This window comes from Lycium barbarum, chromosome 3, assembly GCF_019175385.1.
Source record: "Lycium barbarum isolate Lr01 chromosome 3, ASM1917538v2, whole genome shotgun sequence".
Lineage (NCBI taxonomy): Eukaryota > Viridiplantae > Streptophyta > Magnoliopsida > Solanales > Solanaceae > Lycium > Lycium barbarum.
Genome location: NC_083339.1, coordinates 2,484,908 through 2,504,983, shown reverse-complemented (window position 1 = coordinate 2,504,983; position 20,076 = coordinate 2,484,908). Strand labels below are relative to the sequence as shown.

Here is a 20,076-nt window from a genome sequence, read left to right as displayed (position 1 = left end):
CGATTTTTTTTTTTTTAATATTTGACTACGCGGGGGTTGAAACTCAGAATTTATGGGTTTTACGTGAAGGACGAAAATTAAAGATTTAGGCACAAAAATTAGCACAAAAAAAAGGTACCATCCGCTCCATATAAAACCCATCAAAGCCCATATATCAGCCCTAACTTAACTCTTTTATGGGCTCCATAAAAGCCCAACAAAGGCCCATATCTCACTCCCTTGTCTCTTCCATATTCCTCCACCAGTCTTCTCTAATCCTCCCTAACCAATTTCTCAACACAGCTCAATATATATATAGATATCTCTCTTACAGCCCCCCACTGCCCCGACCTATATATTTATTTTTATTTTACTTCTCTGTATTACTAATTGGATTCACCTGTACATGTAAAGATCAGATTTAGTCCTTTTACTTCTCGTTATTGTTCAAAATAATTAGTACTTTTTTTTTTTGATTTGTTACCAATTTTGAATGTAACCCATGTTAAATAGTCCTAATTTAGGATTAGGGTTAGGTTTTTTTCTTTGATAAAGTGATGGATTGTCCTTGTTCTTGAAAATTACATGGGATTAGTAGTAATAAGTAGTATTAGTACTACTTTTTGTTGTTTTGATTTGCATTTTATTGCTTATTTTGAATGTAACCCATGTAAAATAGCTCAAATTTAGGGTTAGGGTTAGGGTTAGGGTTAGTGTGTTTCTTGGTTGATAAAGTAATGGAAATGGAGGGTTCAAGAAGGCCTTTTGATAGATCAAGATTGGAACCAGGACCTAAAAAACCAAGATTAATGGAACCCTCAATTGGAAACTCGAATGGGCGAAGCTTTGTTAATCAACGAGGGGCTGCGAATTCGAGGATTCGAGAGACGGAAAGCAATGATTCGATACGTGGGACTTACCAACAACAGGTGCAGCAGCATCAGGAGCTAGTGAGTCAGTATAAGACAGCGTTAGCTGAATTGACGTTTAATTCGAAGCCGATAATAACGAATTTGACTATTATTGCTGGTGAGAATTTGCAAGCTGCTAAGGCGATTGCTGCTACTATATGCAACAACATTATTGAGGTGATATTCATGTTTTAAATGCCTATTGTGTTGTCAATGTTGTTGTTGATTTCGTTTCGATTTAGTGTTTTAATTACTACTTGATTGTTGTACAGAAGAGAAGTATGATAAAGAAGGTAAAGTTATATTTTTGATTCATTAGATTAGTGAAGCGCGCTACAGCTGAAAATAGAGTATAAGATTTTGTAAAAGATTTCTTGGTTAGTAAGAAAGTTGGTGGATTTGGAAGAAATTTGGCCACTTTATGAAATTACGTATATAGTTGTATTGCTATGGCGATGGAGATGTCATGATTATAACTTTAAATGTTAGAATTGTCCATTGAAAGTTCTCCAAAAAGAATTGTGGAACACTTGCAACGTGCAGTCACATTTTCCGCAGCATTAATGAGAATGATTATGTGAGCCATTTGGGAAAAAAGTAAATACTTGTCTATTCAATTTATAGCTTTTCTTCTGGATGTATCTCATAAGCATCATATTGCTTCAATAAAGAAATGACTCGTGCAGTTGCTATTTTTGGCTGGTTAATGTCTGGCCAATACAGACTCATTTCACATTTCTTTTTAGGTTTTGGAACAGCTAACTCCAATTTTGCTATATTTTGAATGGCTAAGGGATGGTCCAATTCCTTTATTGCTAGGCAGTTTATTAACATGCATCTAACATATACTTGTGGTGATTGAATTTGTTGGGCACACGTCTATGGCATAATTCAGATACTCAGCATCGTCGAGGTTCACTATTATCCATTTGTTGTCAGATGAAGGATGTATCCTGTTATCTTATTTTATTCTCTGCAAAAATATTCTAGTCTTCAAGACATGTCAAGTTCAAGACGTGCTGTTACACTGAATCTTGCTTTCACAGTTGCACAATTTTTGAATGTTAGGATATACATCTTGAGCCTTTGCTTCTGGGATAATCAGACATCGAAGGTCTGGCAACCCCTAGATTATTCTTATCAAATAGCTTATCCGTATTCTGCATTTTTAACTAGTGGATGCCTGTGATTCACTTAAACAAATTGCAATTAATTCCAAAGTGATAGAGAAAGAATCACATACACACTATGTTATGTGAATCGTGATATTCATATCGGAAACCATTTAACTTATTTATGTCCAAATGAAAATCTGAACCAAGTTGCAGATGCTTTTGTTTAAATGGATAAAGGAAAGACCTCTCTTCAACTCTCTTTGATAGTTTTCCGTCCTTATATTTGAGTGTTTTTGTTATTTGTACAATATATAATTTTGCTGTGGTAAAGTGAAGGTTGTCAACGACATACTTGTTTTAGGATATCAGTTCATGCGATACAGGTATAGTTGATGTTTATTTTGTCAAATAATTTGCTTGTATAGAGAGAAGTTGATGAATGAGTGCAGTGCAAATAATTAACTGAACTGGTTTATTCTACATTTTGACATTGTTTACTAGCTTTGCCAAAGATGATTCTATGTTGATACTTCTACGACCCGGTTTACTATTCAGTTTGTCTGCTGAATATTTAAGTAAGTATTCCGAAGCTGCATTGCATGTGCTATCATGGTTTGCAAAGATGTCGGATATAATGGTGCATATAGTCTTTGCTTTGCTGCTTTGAGTAATGTTTCTATCTCTATTTTCTTGCCATTTAGATTTTTTTTTTTTTGGCTTTGTTCCAGTTGCATACAGTTTGCATCAAACAGTGTCTATGGCTCTTGCAAACACATTCTAATCTAGCCTGGAAATCATTTGCAGGTTCCTACTGAGCAAAAGCTTCCGTCTCTATATCTTTTGGACAGTATTGTGAAGAACATCGGGCGGGATTATATTAAGTATTTTGCCACCAGGCTACCTGAGGTCAGATTTGGATTTATATCAAGTTTGTTGTGATCATGATTCTTTGCATCCTTTGCATTTTCTCATGTGTTTCCTTTTCCTCAAAGAAAAAAGAAACTCTGTAACATACTTTGCTCAGCTGTTGTTACCATTGGCATCCTCCGGGTTCATTTGGAAGAGATCTTCACATTTTACTTAAAAAAAATTCTATAACAAAAACTCTGTTGTTTTCTGTCCCGTGAATGTGACATCCATTTGGGTGGATGATGATGTGGAACACTGAAATCCTATCTTACCTTGAGTAATCAATTTTAGTTGGGTTTACGTTTCTAGTTGATGGAGATAGCTGCATCATTGCAAGCTACAACAAACTTGATTGTTATTGGTCCTTTTTCCATGTTAGGTTTTCTGCAAAGCTTATAGACAGGTTGAACCTTCTACTCATCCTGGGATGCGGCATCTTTTTGGAACTTGGAAAGGAGTATTCCCCCCTCAACAACTCCAATTAATTGAGAGGGAGCTCGGGTTTACAACTGGTGTCAATGGCTCTTCATCAGGGACATCTAGGCCTGATCCACAGGCTCAAAGACCTGGACATAGCATTCATGTAAATCCCAAATATCTGGAGGCACGGCAACGCCTACAGCAATCAACCAGGGTAAGTGAGAGTCGCCATTTTGGTGCTGTCTTTTGAATCTATTTTCTTGAGCACCTTATATGGTGCTGCTACTAAGTCACATTTCCCCTTTTTTCATCATCTCAAATGCAGAGTTTATCCCAGTTCTTGCTCAGCTATTAGAGATTTTTCTAGCTGGAAAATTAAAGCATTATTGTTCTCTTAATACAAACACATATAGTACTGCCCTTTGTTTTAAGCTTAGCCGGGATTCGGGGATACTGCACATCTGGAATGGTCTCACTATTGGAGACTTCTCAGTAATGGGTGAATCTTCAATGTAATGGTTTATGATACAACCCGCCACGTCATCTTATTCTCAGGAATTAGTGTTTGTGCCTTGGCCTTTTTTTCCTGGTGATGTTCTTGGTCCTTCTCTTGAGCTGTCGTGAACTAATTCATCTAAAATCATTCTTCAGAGAAGGGATACTTGAATTTTCTTAGTTATAGTGAAACACGCCCCCTCATATTTCGGCTTGAATTTTGTTTTCTTGGGTCAATTGCGTGGAAATATTTTGTTGATGGGTGATGGTGAGACTTGAACCTTGAACTTAGACCTTTATTGAATTATGTGATAGAGAAGGAACACTTATATTTATTCATTGTCAATCATATCTTTCCTGCAAATGCTCTTATCTTTATCAATGTTCTTTGTTGTGATGAAGGCAAAAGGAGCAGTTAGTGACATCAACAGCACTCTTAATGTAAATGAGGACATAGAGAGACCAGAGAGAACGACCAGTATTAGTTCTGGAAGATCATGGATTGATCCCTCCACTAAGGTAGTAGTATGCGATATGTTTTTAACTATTATACATCTGCAGTTATGCATGCTTGATTTTTTATCAGGTTAAGGAATCTAAGCCATTTCATATTGCAATATTGCAGCGTGCTCAGAAAGAAAAGTTGAATGATCATGTTCCTGAGAAAACTATCAGTGCAGCATATGGAGATTCGGATTACGGTTCTGATCTCTCGAGACGTTCTGCCTTTGGAGTAGGAAGAGGAGGTGAAAGACTTAAAGAACAGGGGTTTGATAAACCTTGGTATGATTCTGGGACTGGTAAAATATTGAGCCAAAGAAGCGGCTTGGACATTAAACATGGTTTCCAAAGTATATCCCAGAAATCTGCAACCTCTGATGCACATCCACAACTGATACAGTCCTTACCAAATAGAACCAGTACTTTAACGGATAGGAGCTGGAAGAATTCTGAGGAAGAGGAGTACATGTGGGATGATGTAAATAGTGCAGCCAAAGACCGGTGGGCATCTGAGGATTCAGACAAATCTGTAAGAGAAAATGCTCAACCAATATTTATTCAAAGTATTCATACTGGATTTTCATTTCTGAAAGAATTTCCTTGCGCTTTGCCCACTGTAGTTCTAGCTCCGGACAGATAATTCACCTTAGTATGAAAATGCTGTAATAATCTTCTTGAAGTTAATAATGTCTAACCCATTAGCTTTCGTCCAATCTGTTTCTTTATGATAAGTTTAGAAAGAATAGGTTACTTACTAATATGCTTAAACTAGTTGAAGGCAATTCTTTGTTAAATTGATGATTTGCCAATGCTTTTGGCTCTTGTTGATTGAGCTAGTTCCTTATTTTCCTGTGGAAGCTAATTTCCGGTTGTTTTTGTGGTTGTAAAGTGTCCCTGTGCTGTTTTTAACAGACTAACCTTGTTAGTTTCCTGAATCTGCAGGACTTAGAAAATCAAGTAAGGAGACCACAAAGCGTAAGAGAGGTCGGGTTAAGGGCTGATAGTGAAGCCTCAGCTGATTCTCTTTCTGCCGAAGAGAGAGGCCAAGGTTCTTTTGGGAATCAAATGTCAGCAATGTGGTCTAGGGAATCACATGCTTTAGATGGAGCTAGGCATTCAGCTTCCGTTCTAGGTGCTCCAGTTCATCCAGAAGGCTATCAGACTTCTTTCAGTGGGTTGTCAAAAGCTTCAAATCCAATAGGTAGGGCATCTTACAAGTTACAGACAGGTTCTGTCCCTGTTGGAACGCCAAATTTTGTGCCGATGAATGCAACTCTGGAATCCAGGGGATCCATAGTGCAACAGAGAGAGACTTTCAGAGCTGCCTCTCCCTCTGCTCAGTCACCAATGCATCAGCGTCCTCCCTCCCCATCACTCATTGCAAGCAACACCAATCAAATAATGAACAGTCTCGGTGAGCAGTACCAGACGCAGACCACTTCTCGTTCTGATCCAAGAATATCCCAATTCCCAAGGAGGCCAAATCTAGATCCCCGTAACCAGTTTGCCCAGGAATCTCTGGCAATGCCATCTCGGAATACTGTTTCAGTTAATTCACCAAGACAACAGCCTCCAAGTTTGCAGAATTCGTCTGCCTTGGCCTCTTCTCATCAGTTGAGACATAATGTTCAGCGGGAAAGCCTGGAATCTGAATATTCTGGTCAAACCAAGAATTCAACAGTTCCTGTGATTCCAGGTTTTCCTGATCCCTCTAGCACTAGCAGTTTGTTGGCTGCTGTTTTGAAGAGTGGAGTTATTGGTAGTAAATCAAGTTCAGATACTACACCGGGTTCTCTTGATAAGGGTGCTCTGTCATCCCAAGCCAGTGCACAGCCTCCTCCTGCCCAATTTTCCCCATCTGGGCCCAGGATCCCTCCAGCCTCGGTCTCTAGTTTATCGTTGGACAGAAATGCTTCAAACCGTCCTAGTTATTCCCAGAAAAATGTAGAACAGCCACCATTGCCACCTCCAACTCTTGTAGGGACTGCATCATTGCAGCCTCTGAATGCACCAAATACTGCTGCTAATCCTTTATCAAGTATTTTGAGTACATTGGTGGCGAAGGGGTTAATATCTGCAGCAAAGGAGGAGTCCCCTACTTATACTCCTTCAGATACACCTCCTCAAACACAGAACCTTATTCTACGTGCGAGCACCATTTCAACTCCTGCTTTATCTGCTCCAACATCCTCATCCGTTCCTTCATCAGCTCCCATGGATAAGCTCTCTCTCTCAAAACCTTCTGCTAAAACTACTGAGGCCGTACTTCAGTCCATGAAAGAAGAGGCAAAAAGTCTAATTGGACTTGCATTTAAGCCAGATGTGATTCGGAAGTCCCATCCTGCTGTGATCAGTGAACTTCTTGATGACGTTCCATATCAGTGTGGCATATGCGGTTTTGGATTTAAACTCCAAGAGAAACTTGATAGACACTTGGAGTGGCATGCATCCAGAAATCCAGATGTCAAACTGTTGAATAATTCAAGAATGTGGTATTTGAATTCTGGGGAATGGGCTGCTAGATTTGGTGGCCTCCCTTGTGGTGATAAATCCAAAGGGACAGCTGGAGGTTCTAGTGAAACATCAGAATGTACTGAGGCCATGGTTCCTGCAGATGAAAGTCAGTGTGTGTGTGTTTTGTGTGGTGAGCTTTTTGAAGACTTTTACAGTGAAGAAAGTGACGAATGGATGTTCAAAGATGCCGTTTACATGAGTATTCCAAGTGAAAGTGGTAGTCAGGGTCCGATAGTCCACAAGAATTGTATTTCAGAAAGTTCTTGTCAAGAGTTGGGGCTTGCCTAGGATATAAATTGGTAAGTGATATGATGTTAAACTTGATTTTAGATGTTTTAAATACTTCACTAGATACTAATGATTGAAGAAAGTTTTTCATGTGCGCATGCTACTGTTAAATGGGTGTCATCTGTTTTTCATAGATAAGAATCTGCCATATCTTCTTATTGAAAAACAAATATGGGGTATTTTCCATTTAAATTATTCCCCAAAATCTGCGTTTACCTGAATTTGATTCTTCAAGTGTCTGAAAACTGATACGAGTTACTTTGCTTCTACTTTTTTCTTCCCATTTCCTTGTTGGCACCTCTTGTTAAAATATGGATTCAATTGTCTGACAGTGCGTTGCACTTGAGAATTAAACGGTTTTTGTGAGAGATAGCACTTTCTAAAGTTTTTGAAGTGCTTTTTGGAGGAAGCTTAGGTTTTGAAATGAGATCTAGAGATGCATTATTCTTTTTGATCTTCCTTGGGACTTGCCTCCTTGCTTGAATATTTCAGTCTTGCCATCGTTGATGGTTTGTACATTGGTATTTATACATTCCTTTCAGTTCCTTTATTTCATTAGTAGCCACTACTGACTTGTATTGTATCGTATTGTCCACGGTTTCATTTGTCAGGTGTTGGATGCTTGATGTTTGTTCTTGTTAAATCGAAGATAACCAGGTTCATTTTGAATTACTTGTAATGGTTGGTTATACATCTTCTTGTTAAGCCTCTTCTATGCTTTCGTTTGAAATGAATGATGAAATGAAAATTCTAGATGCTAGAACAGTTTGCGCATCACATATTCCATAATATTGGTTCTCTTACATTGTCCTCAGTGACATTTTCAGCTTCTGTTACTGATGCTAATGATAAAAAATTATCCAGCTGCATTTCTGTACAAGATCCAATTCAAACTTGCCAAAGCAAGCTACTGAGTGTGTGCGCATCAATTTGTTATCGTGAGGCTTTGTTTAGGTTTTGGCTAAAAAGCATTAGAAGTTGTTACAGATTATCTAGCCTCAGTAGCTTTGTCCCTTTTCAGTTCTCGGACACTTGGCTATTATTGCAATCATATTGTTGGTCTTAGATGAGGGATATTTCCAGATTTTGATACTAGGTTTATTGGGATGTAATTTCATTGCCTGATGTTTCTTGCAAGTCTATAGTTTTTCCATCTAGTAGAAAGTACGTGGTTCTTGAAGCTGTGGTCCGACCGTTCACTGTCGCTGCTCAATCTGATGAGGATCTTTACAGACACCAACTTATGTAGAATTGTTCATTGTGAACTTTTTTGTGTTTAGCACTATAATCCTCATAACTTTTTTGTGTTTAGCACCATAATCCTCATTGTACTTTCTCATACTGCATATTAAATATCGCGAATTTGGTGAATGTTTTTAGTGAGTGTTCTCTATAACCGGGCATAGGGATGCAAATATGCTTGCTGTAACAGTATTTTCTTCTGTCCCCATCAGATGTTCTTGAGGCATTTTGCTATTATTTGCCGAGAATATGAGTGTTCGGCACTGTAACGTAATCCCAAACATTCAAATGCAAAATCCATCAAAGTGCAAATTATTGGATTAATAAGTTTCCTGCTTGGAGACTTGAGAACCAAAACATTTCAGTTGCAGTTTTGTATTTTGTTACCAATTTTTTAGATTTATTAATAATTACATAATCCACATAACTCAGTGCGTGTTATCCACTTGTGCATTTCTCCAATGAGCAAAGTTCTTGGGTACTGCATTATCTGTTTCCAAGTGATTGTAAAGGAATGACACACGAAAAATGACACTAAATGTGATGAATTTTTCATTTTATCCTTAAGTGATGCTTAAAGTTACACAAATATTCAAAATGTTGATGTCCATCGCAGAGTAAACTGGTAACACATTACTGACAACCCCCCTAAGATAAATCATCGATTTGCAGGTCCCCTCATCTAAATCTACAGTAGAAGCCAACAAATTCATCCAACATTGTTCCTCCAATGATTGTAAGTACTTCGTGGCGAGCTTTAATATGATTTGTTACCAGTAAACATCTCTCGTAAAATATGAGCAATGTCAAACTCTTATAGACTCAGTTACTACGTAATGCTATGATATATTTAATTAAAATAAATTTTTGTGATAAAGTTTTAAACTCTGTCTTGCCAAACTACGGTCAGATTTCTTTATAACAATCATCTTTTATAATAATTCTTTTCTCTATAATAGCTAAGTTCTTTTTTAAATAGATTTTTAATGTTATGTTAAACGGAATTCGCGACTTTTCTAGCACAAAAAAAAAGTTGAACCAAACTAGTACAAAAAAAAAAAAAAAACACATTAATAGGTTTCACGCAAGAAATTCGTGCGTGAAGTAGCTCTTTTGTTTTGTTTTTTTTTTTTTTTTTTTTGGTGTTACCTTTCAAATCACATTTTTTCCATACTTTGGGCAAAGATTAGTCATGTTTCAAAATCCCAAAATATCAATATTTTATATAAAACTTAATATCTTTTTTTGCGTACAATAATGTCGGCTCATTACATCAAGTCCACCTAAACGTTTGGATCGTCGTTTTAGGGGTTCTAAAGTGCCCCGAAGTAAGTTTTTAAACTTGTCATATTTATAGGGTTTTGATTTAAGTGTTTTATTATATTTGAATGTACAAATATAAATATTTGATTTAATAATAATTCATCCAATACGAGAGGTTTATACTAATTAAAAAAGCAATTCATTCCATTTAATTACAATACTAATTCAAAGAAATACAATAATAATACAATCTTCAAGTTCTAGAGGCTCTATTACTTCGAGACGTGCTTGTACTACCACGGCCTTGTTGCCCACACGAACGCTTGTCATGGCCATATTGCTTACATGTAGAGCACTTGCGAGAATAAGTTCTTTCACTAACATCCATTTGATTGGGTCTACGATTCCGTGAGTTAATGCCAATTTCCTGATGTAATCCTTGTTAGCAACCATCGAAAACGGCTCGTTTGGCCAATAAGCTTCATTACCAAGTGGGAGGAATTGGCCGGAATATGCTCTAAGGTAACTGTGGACCTTGTATTCTCCCGCCACATAACTTGTTACCGTTTTTCTCATTCTCTCGAAGCACTTGACAGCATGAGAACACATCATGTGGTACGTTTGCCACTTACCGCAAGTGCATGTTCTTGTTGCCTCATAAACGGTATGCACGTTTCCACCCTTACCGTTGCGATAACCCGTCCTAACTTCATACACATGTTGAATTGGGTCATACTCGGTCATTTGGTGACGCTCACTTTTTTTTCCTATAATGCTCCATATTTTTGAAAGGCTTTGGCATCTATGTCCCGCCGTCGGCTAATATCGGTCTAGCCTGCCTTGTCCTAACAATAAATCGCTCCACAACCTGCTTGAAAGTCATTCTCACCATTGCGGTGACATGTAGTCCTCGAGTAGATTTTAGCAAGCCATTGAAAGACTCTGAGCTGTTTGTTGTGAGCATGCCCCATCTTTTGCCTCCATCAGCATGAAGCGTCCCTTTTTCAATTTCGAGCTTCATCAACCAAACATATGCGGGTTCACTCACTGCTCTGATCAGATCCATTTTTGCAGCCCATTTTCGTTGTTGATGCTCCATCGCAGCCCCCCACATCAATTTGTTTAGAGTGCCATTGTGAAACGTTGATTGCAAATTTGCCTTCAAGTGCCTTAAACAATAGCGATGGTAAACAAAGGGAGGCTGCCACCCCGGTAAATTAGCCATATTGTGCAATATGCCTTTATGACTATCAGACAACACGCATATGCCGGTACGATCCTTAATAACATGAGTTTTCAAATGGGTCAAAAAGATCCCCTATGTGTCGTTGCTCTCGTTAGCGGCAATTGCGAAAGCAAGAGGAAATATTGACCCATTGGCATCCATTCCTATTGCAATTAGGAGCTTGATGTCGTAGGCAACATATACATGCGTACCATCTATGGATATCACTAGTCGGCAGTGAGCAAAATCATCAATGCATGGTTTGAATGTCCAAAATACGAAGTTAAAGATTTTACCCTCTATAAGCCGCCACTCTACAACAGTACCATTATTAAAATGTTGTAGAGCTGCCATATACCTTGGCAGCGATTGAAAAAAAGTATGCCAATTTCCAAAGACCATCTCAAAAGCGCGTCTACGCCCGAGAAATCCCTTTCTGTTGCTTATAGTTTTGCTATATACGGTTTGAACGTTTCAAATACAATCTTTGATGGGGATCCTGCACAAGTTTAAACAAACAACATTTAGTAATGATCTTTTAATAGATATAAGACATATAATGTACTAGGTAGGATAAGTTACCTTGGCGTTTCAGCAACGTCTTTAAGTAATACTTGAGCAATCATGTTTGTATCTAAATTGTAATGATCTGCTCGATTTTCTTCCATATCATAAGTGTGTCTTTCGCGGAATTTTGTGATAGCCCACATACCATCAGGCTTAACAATTCCCCGAAGCAACCACTCACAACCTTGATACCGTCGTTTACAAACTAGTCTCCATATCTTTGTGTTTGACTGATCAACCTTAAACTCCCTCATGTCCTTAAAACAATAAATTTTGACAGCCCGTTGCAACGCCTTTTTGGATGCGAACAACATTCCCTTTGCAAGGTAGCATTGATCTTTGTTGAGATCCTTTGGTTCAATCCAGGTTTTTTGGCGACTATTATCATCTTCTCTTGTGAAGACAAATGCATCATCACGACCCTGCAGGCTGTCAAGATAAGGGATATTGTTAGAATGCCACTGAATTGGGCTTTCAGAAGTTGGGTTTTCAGCCATCGGTGGTGGTATGTGGTGGTGCATTGGTTCTTGTTGGTTTTGGCTTTGAGGAATATTGTTGGTCATACCAACTTGAACATCATCATAATCTTCATCATCGGTTACCTCTGCATTATTAGCTATTTCATCGTCATCACTTGATGATGACTCATAATAATTAGGAAAATCTTCATTATCAAGTGCATTCATCTTCCTACACGAAAAGTAACATATTTTAAATACCAACATCATATATATATATATATATATATATATATATATATATATATATATATATATATATATATATATATATATATATATATACATAAATAATTTAATATCAAGATGATGAACTTACTGTCGTTCATAAGCACTGTCATGGTGTGGAGAATGATCAACTCCACCGACCTGAGAGGATTGACCAACATCCATATTTGGTACCACTGACGAGTTTTGAGAATAGTTCTTATAAAGATTTGAAAACTGGTTATTTACCAATTCATACAACAAACACGTGCTACTACACATAATAATATGAAAAATCAATATTTACCAATTTTCATTGTAAGCTTGATTAAATTGCTGGCTTAGATTTTCCAGCGGCACTGGACCACTCAAAATGTCTCTATAAGAACTAAAGTCCCAATAAGTGTTACCATGAATAGGCTGGACTTGAGGGACTTCTTCTCGAGGTATCTTTTCAACATACATTTCAAGAACATTAATGAATACTAAATCACGATATTCTTCCGGCGATCCCAAATAATCACTCAAAGATTCATCATCGTTGATATTGTGCATGCCATAACGCACTACACCGTTTGATATTGTTTGTGGATATCTGCCAGTTATTGAGATTCCAAACTCAGTGGGTGTAGTTTTCATTCTTTTGTGCATGTAACTGACTAGTGTTTCATAATTTAAAGTTGTTGGAAATTTAACATGGGCTTTTGGTTTGATACTATAACGAATGGAGTAATTGTCCTCGACGATATCTCCATCCCAAAATAGTGAAACCTTAACAGTTGAAGCATTTTGAGACATTTTTTCTATGAAGTTTGATTTTTTTTGAATGACTTGTAAGACTTAGACTTTTGAAGTTGATGAGTTTTTCACTCGTCAAGCCTTCAAGTTAAATAGACCACTCAAAATTGTAATGCGTGGTGTGTTGTCAAATCAACACCTAGATTGCGCATTAAAGTGGTGCGCAGTACAAGTCGTGTTAAAACGGTCAAATAATGCAGCAATGTATTGTCAAATCAAGGCTTTATGTGTCATAGATTCCTGAAATTGTCATGCGTGTTGTTACATTGCGCATTAAAATGGTGCGCAATACAAGTCGTGTTAAAATGGTCAAATAATGCAGCAACGTATTGTCAAATCAAGGCTTTATGTGTCATAGATTCCTGAAATTGTCATGCGTGGTGTGTTGTCAAATCAATACTTACAATGCGCATTAAAATGGTGCGCAATACAAGTCGTGTTAAAACGGTCAAATAATGCAGCAACATATTGTCAAATCAAGGCTTTATGTGTCATAGATTCTTGAAATTGTCATGCGTGGTGTTACATTGCGCATTAAAATGGTGCGCAATACAAGTCGTGTTAAAACGGTCAAATAATGCATTGTCAAATCAAGGTGTTGGGGGAGGGAGGCCTTTTCATGCACAAAATTAGTGCGTGAAAGGATAAAAGCCTTTCGCGCACAGTTTCTGTGCGTGAAAGGTTAATTTTCTTGACACTTTAAGATGTTAGGCCTCCTGAATTCGTGCGTGAAAGGCCCAGGTTGCATTTTTGCAAGTTGGTCCTTTCACGCACGAAATTAGTGCGTGAAAGGCCCAAGTTGCATTTGTGCAGTTTGATCCTTTCACGCACGAAATTCGTGCGTGAAACCTATTAATATATTTTTTTTTGTACTAGTTTAGTTCAACTTTTTTTTTTTGTGCTAGAAAAGTCGCGGACTTAAACGATGTGTTTTCTTAACAAATCAAAAAATATTTAAACATACGACGTAGAAAGATTCGATTATTTGTCACGTAATTGAGACATGGATACAAAAATCCGCAAATAATGTGTGGAATAGATGGGAAAAACATGAAAAACATAATCAATAGGAATCATTCAATCATACAGCTGTTTCAAAAAGACAAGACACTAATACCAATGGCCACATACATATACTCTATCACTTGGGTTTGTACATTTGGACTTAAAGTGAGAAACGAGACGAAGTGCAATAATTGAAGGAATCAGCCAAAGGTCAACTGTGGGTCTAAGAGCCCGTTTGGATTGGCTTATTAGTTAGCTTATAAGCTGTTTTCAGCTTTTTTGAGTGTTTGGCTGGTCAACTTAAAGTCATTTTATGCTTAAAATAAGCTCAAAAAAATAATTGGACTCATTTGACTTAGTTTATCTAAAGCAGCTTATAAGCTGAAAACAGCTTATAAGCCAAAAAAAATAAGTTGGACTACCTCAACTTATTTTTTTCAACTTATAAGCTACAAACAGCTTTAAGCTGTAAGCCAATCCAAACGGGCTCTAAATTTTCTCTTAATTGGAATTTGAAATTGACCACTTTTCTGATGCTCCTGTCCCATTGTGAAGAATTGTGTTCTTTCTTTACATTTTTCAATAAGGTCGGTTGGCCATAATAGTTTAAATGAGATAAATTTATATGATTATTTAGATTAAATTTAATAATTTATACTTATTTAATGTCATTTTTATTTTTTTTCCTCAAAATTTATCTTAATTTAAAATTAAATAATAGAAGTTATGGTGATTTTTATATAAATATGACTAAATTTGGATCAAATTGGTGTGGTAATTTAGCAACTCTCTACATTTTTTATTAAAATTAAATCTAATAAGGGCCTTGGGAATTGAGCCTTGTTGTTAGTTAAAATATTCATTTTATAATTGTAATGTCCCAACTGATTGCATGACTAATTTTACGAGAATAGAAGAAATCATTTAATGTTATGGTTAGTTAAAATATTACAAGGTCTCTCTGTATATTTCACAACCTTTATATCGTATTGGAGATGATTTATTTTAGTGTATACTATTATTCTTGTTTATATCCAGTTGGAAGCTTAATAGTATCTGTTCTTTGTTCTAGGGGTGATTATGCGCTAAATGCTATTTTATCCGTTTTAATTTATACGATACAGTTTGATCATACGCAAAATTTTAAAATGATAGAAAATATTTAAAATTTATATTCGTAAACATGTCATGAGATTTCTGTGATTGTAAAAGCACGTTATTAAGATAATTAAATTTAATTATTTTCATCTATAGAAAAATGCAATTCTTTTTTAGACGAACCATCATATAAAATGAAATAAAGGAGTAGAATTTACTGGTTGACCTGAGAAATATATTGTCATAGTAACCTAAAGGTAATAAATATTGATACGTGATAATAAAAATATACTCCAAATTATCTGTGATGTTCATATTTTATTCTGAAGCCAGAAATTCCCATTATCCAAAGCTACATTAGCAAAGCTACCGATTTTTTTTTTTATTCTGAAGCCAGAAGCTATTACTATCAGTTTTCCAGAAGTTGAACCATTATATATGTTGAATAAAATAACTAAGAAGACAAACATATCCGAAATACAATTTCCAACTGTGTAATTTAAAGGTACATTTAATTAAAGACCTTAGTTTAATTTATCATAAGTTCAAAGTACTGCTCCTAGGGAGTATAATTAACTGAGAAATTTAATAAGCTCTAGGCTGTAGTAATAAATATCAAGACTTGCAAGAGTAATTAAACTTTTGACTATCTTTATAGCTCACAAAAACATAGTACTACTACTACAATCTTATGATACATTGAAATACAAGTTTAACAAATTAAAGTTCTTTTAGTAGTACTAATTAATCTTCCTGAAGAGAAGAAGAAAAAAAAAACAAGCTTTTATTTATTTCTTCTGCTTGTAGAATTACAAATTAAATCAAACTTCTTCAAGGCTTTGGCTTGTGTTGAGTATAAATATAATCCAAATGAGCCTCTGCAATCATTCTTCTCTTGAAACAAACTTCATCTTTTTCTTCACATTCTTCTATTCCCATGAGCTGTTCCAAAATATAAACAAAAAATAAGAATAGAAAGAAAAAGAAAAGCAGAAGAATAGAATTCAATACAAACTAGAATTCATGTGAACTTATATGAAATAATAATTATGTCTCAATTCCAAGTAAGTTGGAATCACGATATATGAAATAACAGAGCCAGAAATTATAAGAAGGTTATTTAAAAAGGGCAAAAATGTTTATGATTTCCAACTAATATTGGTTGAAAAAGCTTCCCACGGGCCAAATTCTGACGGTCTTCGTTGGACATTTCCGTAATAAATTCGCCTTCTTTTTGTAATCAATACTTAAAAGTTTTTAGTATATTAAAGGTATTCAATAGCTTATATATAAATAAATAAATAAAAAGCATTTTCACCACACTTCCACGGTATATATAGCTATTGGTCGAAAGGGATTCAATTATATTCCCTTCTTTACCTTTAAATTCTGCCACATATGAATTCTCAATGATCATGTCGTAATTCATATGACCATGTCGTATTTATTAAGGTCATACTTAGAGGGAAAAAGGAAAGAAAGAAAGAAAAGAACTTACATCATTCAAGTCTTCTACTTGTGAGGAGGAAATTGGATTGATAATACCATTAGATTCAATCTTCTTATTATCTGTGAAAAATAAATTAATTACTAATGAACAATTTATCTTTGGAAGCTCTATAGAAATTAAAGGACAACAAAGAGGGGGGAAAAAAAAAAGAAAAAAAAAGAACACTCAATACCTTGAAAATTAGTTGTAGGCATAAGACGTGCTGAAGTTGTGTAGGAAATTAGTAAAACCATAAGAGAAAAAAGAAATATAATATTTTTTTGCTCCATTTTGCCTTTGGTTAATTGGTTTTTCTTTTTATTGTGTGTCTGTGTGAGGGGGGAGAAGAGAGAGAGAGAGAGAGAGTTGAGGGATAGAAGAATAGAGCAGTTGAGAGTTGTATATATAGCAAGAATTTGGAGAGAATGCCAGCAAAATGGCAAGTCAAAAAACAAGTCACAATTAAGTTTACAAGCCCACTAATTAGAATTCACGTTGAAAATATGTGTGGTCGGTAAAACATACTATTCCACCGGTTTATAAAAGTGTCCACTTAGTCATTTGCACACTGTTTAAAAAAAATACTAATTTCTAATCAAAAATAGGTAATTTGACTAAACTATCCCTAATTAAATAGGTCTTGAGATTTGGTCATTAACACTTAATAAGGGTGAATCTGAAAAAATAAGGTTAATTCTTTCTTGATTTGGCAAGTGAACATTTTTTTTGAACAAAAAAATAAAGGCTAAATAGACACTCTTTTTGAACCGGAGGGAGTAATAACTTTGGTTCAAACTCTATGTGCACACTACACACATGTAAGAGATTCATTAAATATGTACACAACTTGAATTCAAAATCTAGTTAATAGCAATTGAGGTCATTTCAAGAACCCACAAAATTTAAATCTTAAGTCGTCTCTAGATTGACCCTGTACAACCTAAGCCCACGGCAAGTATGACATATCATCCGTTTTGGTCGAACAAGCCTCATGGATCTGTCACTCGGGCTATGCAATTATCGACCCCAAGAGCGTGTGTATAGTATCACGTATGTTGATACAAGCCGAGTTGTCTTCCTATCAATTGGTATCAGAGCTTGGAATAGATTTGTTTCCACAAATCTAGTCTTGGATTTTGATTCTACCAAAAAAAATAATCAAAATTCGTATAAACCCCAAAAATTTTGTGTTTGTTTTGTTGTTTTGTTGTTAGATTCTTGTTCCTTAGTACTTTAGGATTTCAAATCTTCAAGTTTCGTGTCATTAGAGTCTATATTGAGGAATCTACCATTGTTGAGTTGAAGTTTTTTTTGAAAAGTGAAGAACACTTTGGTGGTTTTGAAATTTTGGTGAAATTTAAGGTTGATAACCAATGGCTTTTGTTCTTATTGATTAAAGGAGTTCAAATTTGAAATTTGGGGGAGTTTTGAGGTGATTTGAAGGGTCTACCATTTTTGAATTTTGGAGCTTGAAAACTTGAAGAACAAGTTGATGGGTCTTGTTGATTAGGTGGTAATTGAAGGTTAAACCTATTGAGTTTTGTTCTCCACATCAAAGAGAACCTAAATCCGAAATTTGAGCTAATTTGGAGTTGATTTGGGTATAGTTGGATTTTTGAAATTGGTGGGTGTTCTTGAAGATATTCATACCTTTATAGGAAGAAGATGACCAAAAATCTTGTTTGATCCAAATTTTTTTAGGTCAAGTGTAAAAAGGTGTTTATTGGGCCCAAAAAAATAAAATAAAAAATACTAGGTTTTATGGGCCCAAGCCACCTCACCAAATCTGAAAATCCAACCAAAATTTGAGTTGATTTTTTTTTTTTTTACATAGCACGGGCGTGCTCTGCACGGCCATCGCACAGGTCCAAAAAAAAAAAATTCAAAAATTTCGATTCTCTGCAGAACGTGTGTTGCACAGATTCAGAGAGGGGTATTTTGTGCGATCCTTGTGCGACGCATGACCATCGCACGACTCTGAAAACTCCAAATTTTTTCTAAGTGTCAGATTCAGAGAGGGGTGATTTGTGCGACGGGTGTGCGATGCATAGCTAACGCACGACCTTCAGAAAGTTGTTCTAAGTGCTCGAAAACGGTTTGATTCCTTCCTAACTTCCCTTCTTTGATTCTTATAACTATTTAACAAATAGTAATCGGTCTTATTAGTTGCTAACTAGTTCTTGAGTCCGGATTCTTTCGTGCTAATTCTTTCAAGCTTTTCTCTTTTCACAACTTTGTCGTTAATTCTTGATTCAAGTCCGCTTGATTTAATTGAGTTGTCCGTTATTCTTGAGTCTACAAGAATCCATTCTGATCTCGAGTAGAAATTGTGCACCTTTCAAGCAACCGAATCCAATCGAGAATCAACATCGGCCAATCCATTTGAGTGGTAAAAGGCAAGAGTGTGTGAGTTCATTTGAGTGGTGCTACCCGAGCACAAACGAGTGTAAACACGAGTGTGGTGAGGTTTCTTTACTACTAACGTGTTTGCTAAGTGTTCTTTGTAGGTACTTCTCCATGGATTCCGATTCATGTGGTAGCGATTATGATTGTTATGACGATGATGGTTGTAGTTTCGAAGGAGAGGACTATAGGAGCTATCAAGGGTGTGACGATGGGCGATATGAAGAGGGTGGTACTCATGTAACTCATGAGGAAGATAGGGATGAAGAAGAACCTTGTTATGCTTCGTATGATGAAGGTAATGAAGGTGAAGGTTCTTGTGTTATACATCATGATGATGAAGACATCACGAGGTATGACTCTCCTTCACACGTGTCTTATAGGTCTTATGGGGAAAATCCTTATACAAATAGGACTCGTGGAGGGTATGTCTATGGAGGTAGTGGAAGTGCTAATGTTGATTATGGAAGGATTTCTAGTGGGTATGCATATGCTTCTCCCAACCATTCCTTCCATTGGTCAAAGGAGCTTACATGAACATCAAGGTAAGATCACTTATCCTTATACTCCTTCATCTTTGTGTGATTTTAATGTCAAGTCGAGTATGAAAGTTAGTGTACCTTGCAATGAGCCTATTGAATCTCTGCCATGTCTTGATAATGTCATTATTGAAAGTGTCCCTACACTAGTTGATCCTTTTGATGACTAAATTGATTCTTCTTGCAAGATCGATTTGTGTCCACCTAGTGTTGACACTTGTAAATTGAATGGTAGTACGTTGTCATGTGGTAATTCTGTCAGTAAATCTTGTGAGCTTGACGTGCTACCAACTAGTGTTGATATTTGTGTTGATCAACTTGCTTGTAATGATAACTCACTACTTGAGGAATCATGTGATGTGCTTAATGTACCTCTAGTTAGTGATGATGTTAATGTAGTTGGTCAATTGAACAAATGTGACATCTCATTTTCGTTTATTCCTTGTCAAAATGAGTCTCTTGATCTTGCTTTAGTGTCATGTGATGAGACTCCAATTTGTGGTGGTGATGTGTGTCATGTAAATAGTCATATGAGCGAAAATGCATTGAAAGATAACATTGGTTCTTTTGAGAGTGAGATGACATGCTTT

General features: G+C 36.2%; 2 protein-coding genes across 3 annotated transcripts; one reads left to right on the top strand and one right to left on the bottom strand.

Moving 5' to 3' along the window:
- The first annotated feature begins 256 nt into the window (after positions 1–256).
- Positions 257–8,505, top strand: LOC132629906 (polyadenylation and cleavage factor homolog 4-like). 2 transcript variants are annotated; one of them, XM_060345317.1, is made up of 7 exons: positions 257–1,067; positions 2,810–2,911; positions 3,294–3,548; positions 4,232–4,351; positions 4,455–4,859; positions 5,273–7,143; positions 7,744–8,505. In XM_060345317.1, the coding sequence occupies exons 1-6, from the start codon at positions 717–719 to the stop codon at positions 7,130–7,132; spliced, it is 3,093 nt and encodes a 1,030-aa protein (XP_060201300.1). In that variant the 5' UTR covers positions 257–716; the 3' UTR covers positions 7,133–7,143; positions 7,744–8,505. The 2 variants fall into 2 exon arrangements, with proteins under 2 accessions (XP_060201300.1, XP_060201301.1); XM_060345318.1 differs by having other exon boundaries at positions 258–1,067; positions 4,232–4,348.
- A 7,181-nt stretch (positions 8,506–15,686) lies between these two features.
- On the bottom strand, positions 15,687–16,930 carry LOC132633650 (putative phytosulfokines 6). The gene is made up of 3 exons (XM_060350180.1): positions 16,738–16,930; positions 16,554–16,624; positions 15,687–15,997 (listed from the first exon to the last, which is right to left on the bottom strand). The coding sequence occupies exons 1-3, from the start codon at positions 16,832–16,834 to the stop codon at positions 15,887–15,889; spliced, it is 279 nt and encodes a 92-aa protein (XP_060206163.1). The 5' UTR covers positions 16,835–16,930; the 3' UTR covers positions 15,687–15,886.
- Positions 16,931–20,076: the final 3,146 nt, after the last annotated feature.

Coding starts and splice junctions, on each gene's coding strand:
- LOC132629906 (XM_060345317.1), top strand. CDS start 717: ATGGAAATGGAGGGTTCAAGAAGGCCTTTTGATAGATCAAGATTGGAA. Junction 2,912..3,293: donor TTGCCACCAGGCTACCTGAG/GTCAGATTTGGA, acceptor TTTCCATGTTAG/GTTTTCTGCAAAGCTTATAG. Junction 4,860..5,272: donor CTGAGGATTCAGACAAATCT/GTAAGAGAAAAT, acceptor CTGAATCTGCAG/GACTTAGAAAATCAAGTAAG.
- LOC132633650 (XM_060350180.1), bottom strand. CDS start 16,834: ATGGAGCAAAAAAATATTATATTTCTTTTTTCTCTTATGGTTTTACTA. Junction 16,625..16,737: donor GCCTACAACTAATTTTCAAG/GTATTGAGTGTT, acceptor TATTTTTCACAG/ATAATAAGAAGATTGAATCT. Junction 15,998..16,553: donor AAGTAGAAGACTTGAATGAT/GTAAGTTCTTTT, acceptor ATTTTGGAACAG/CTCATGGGAATAGAAGAATG.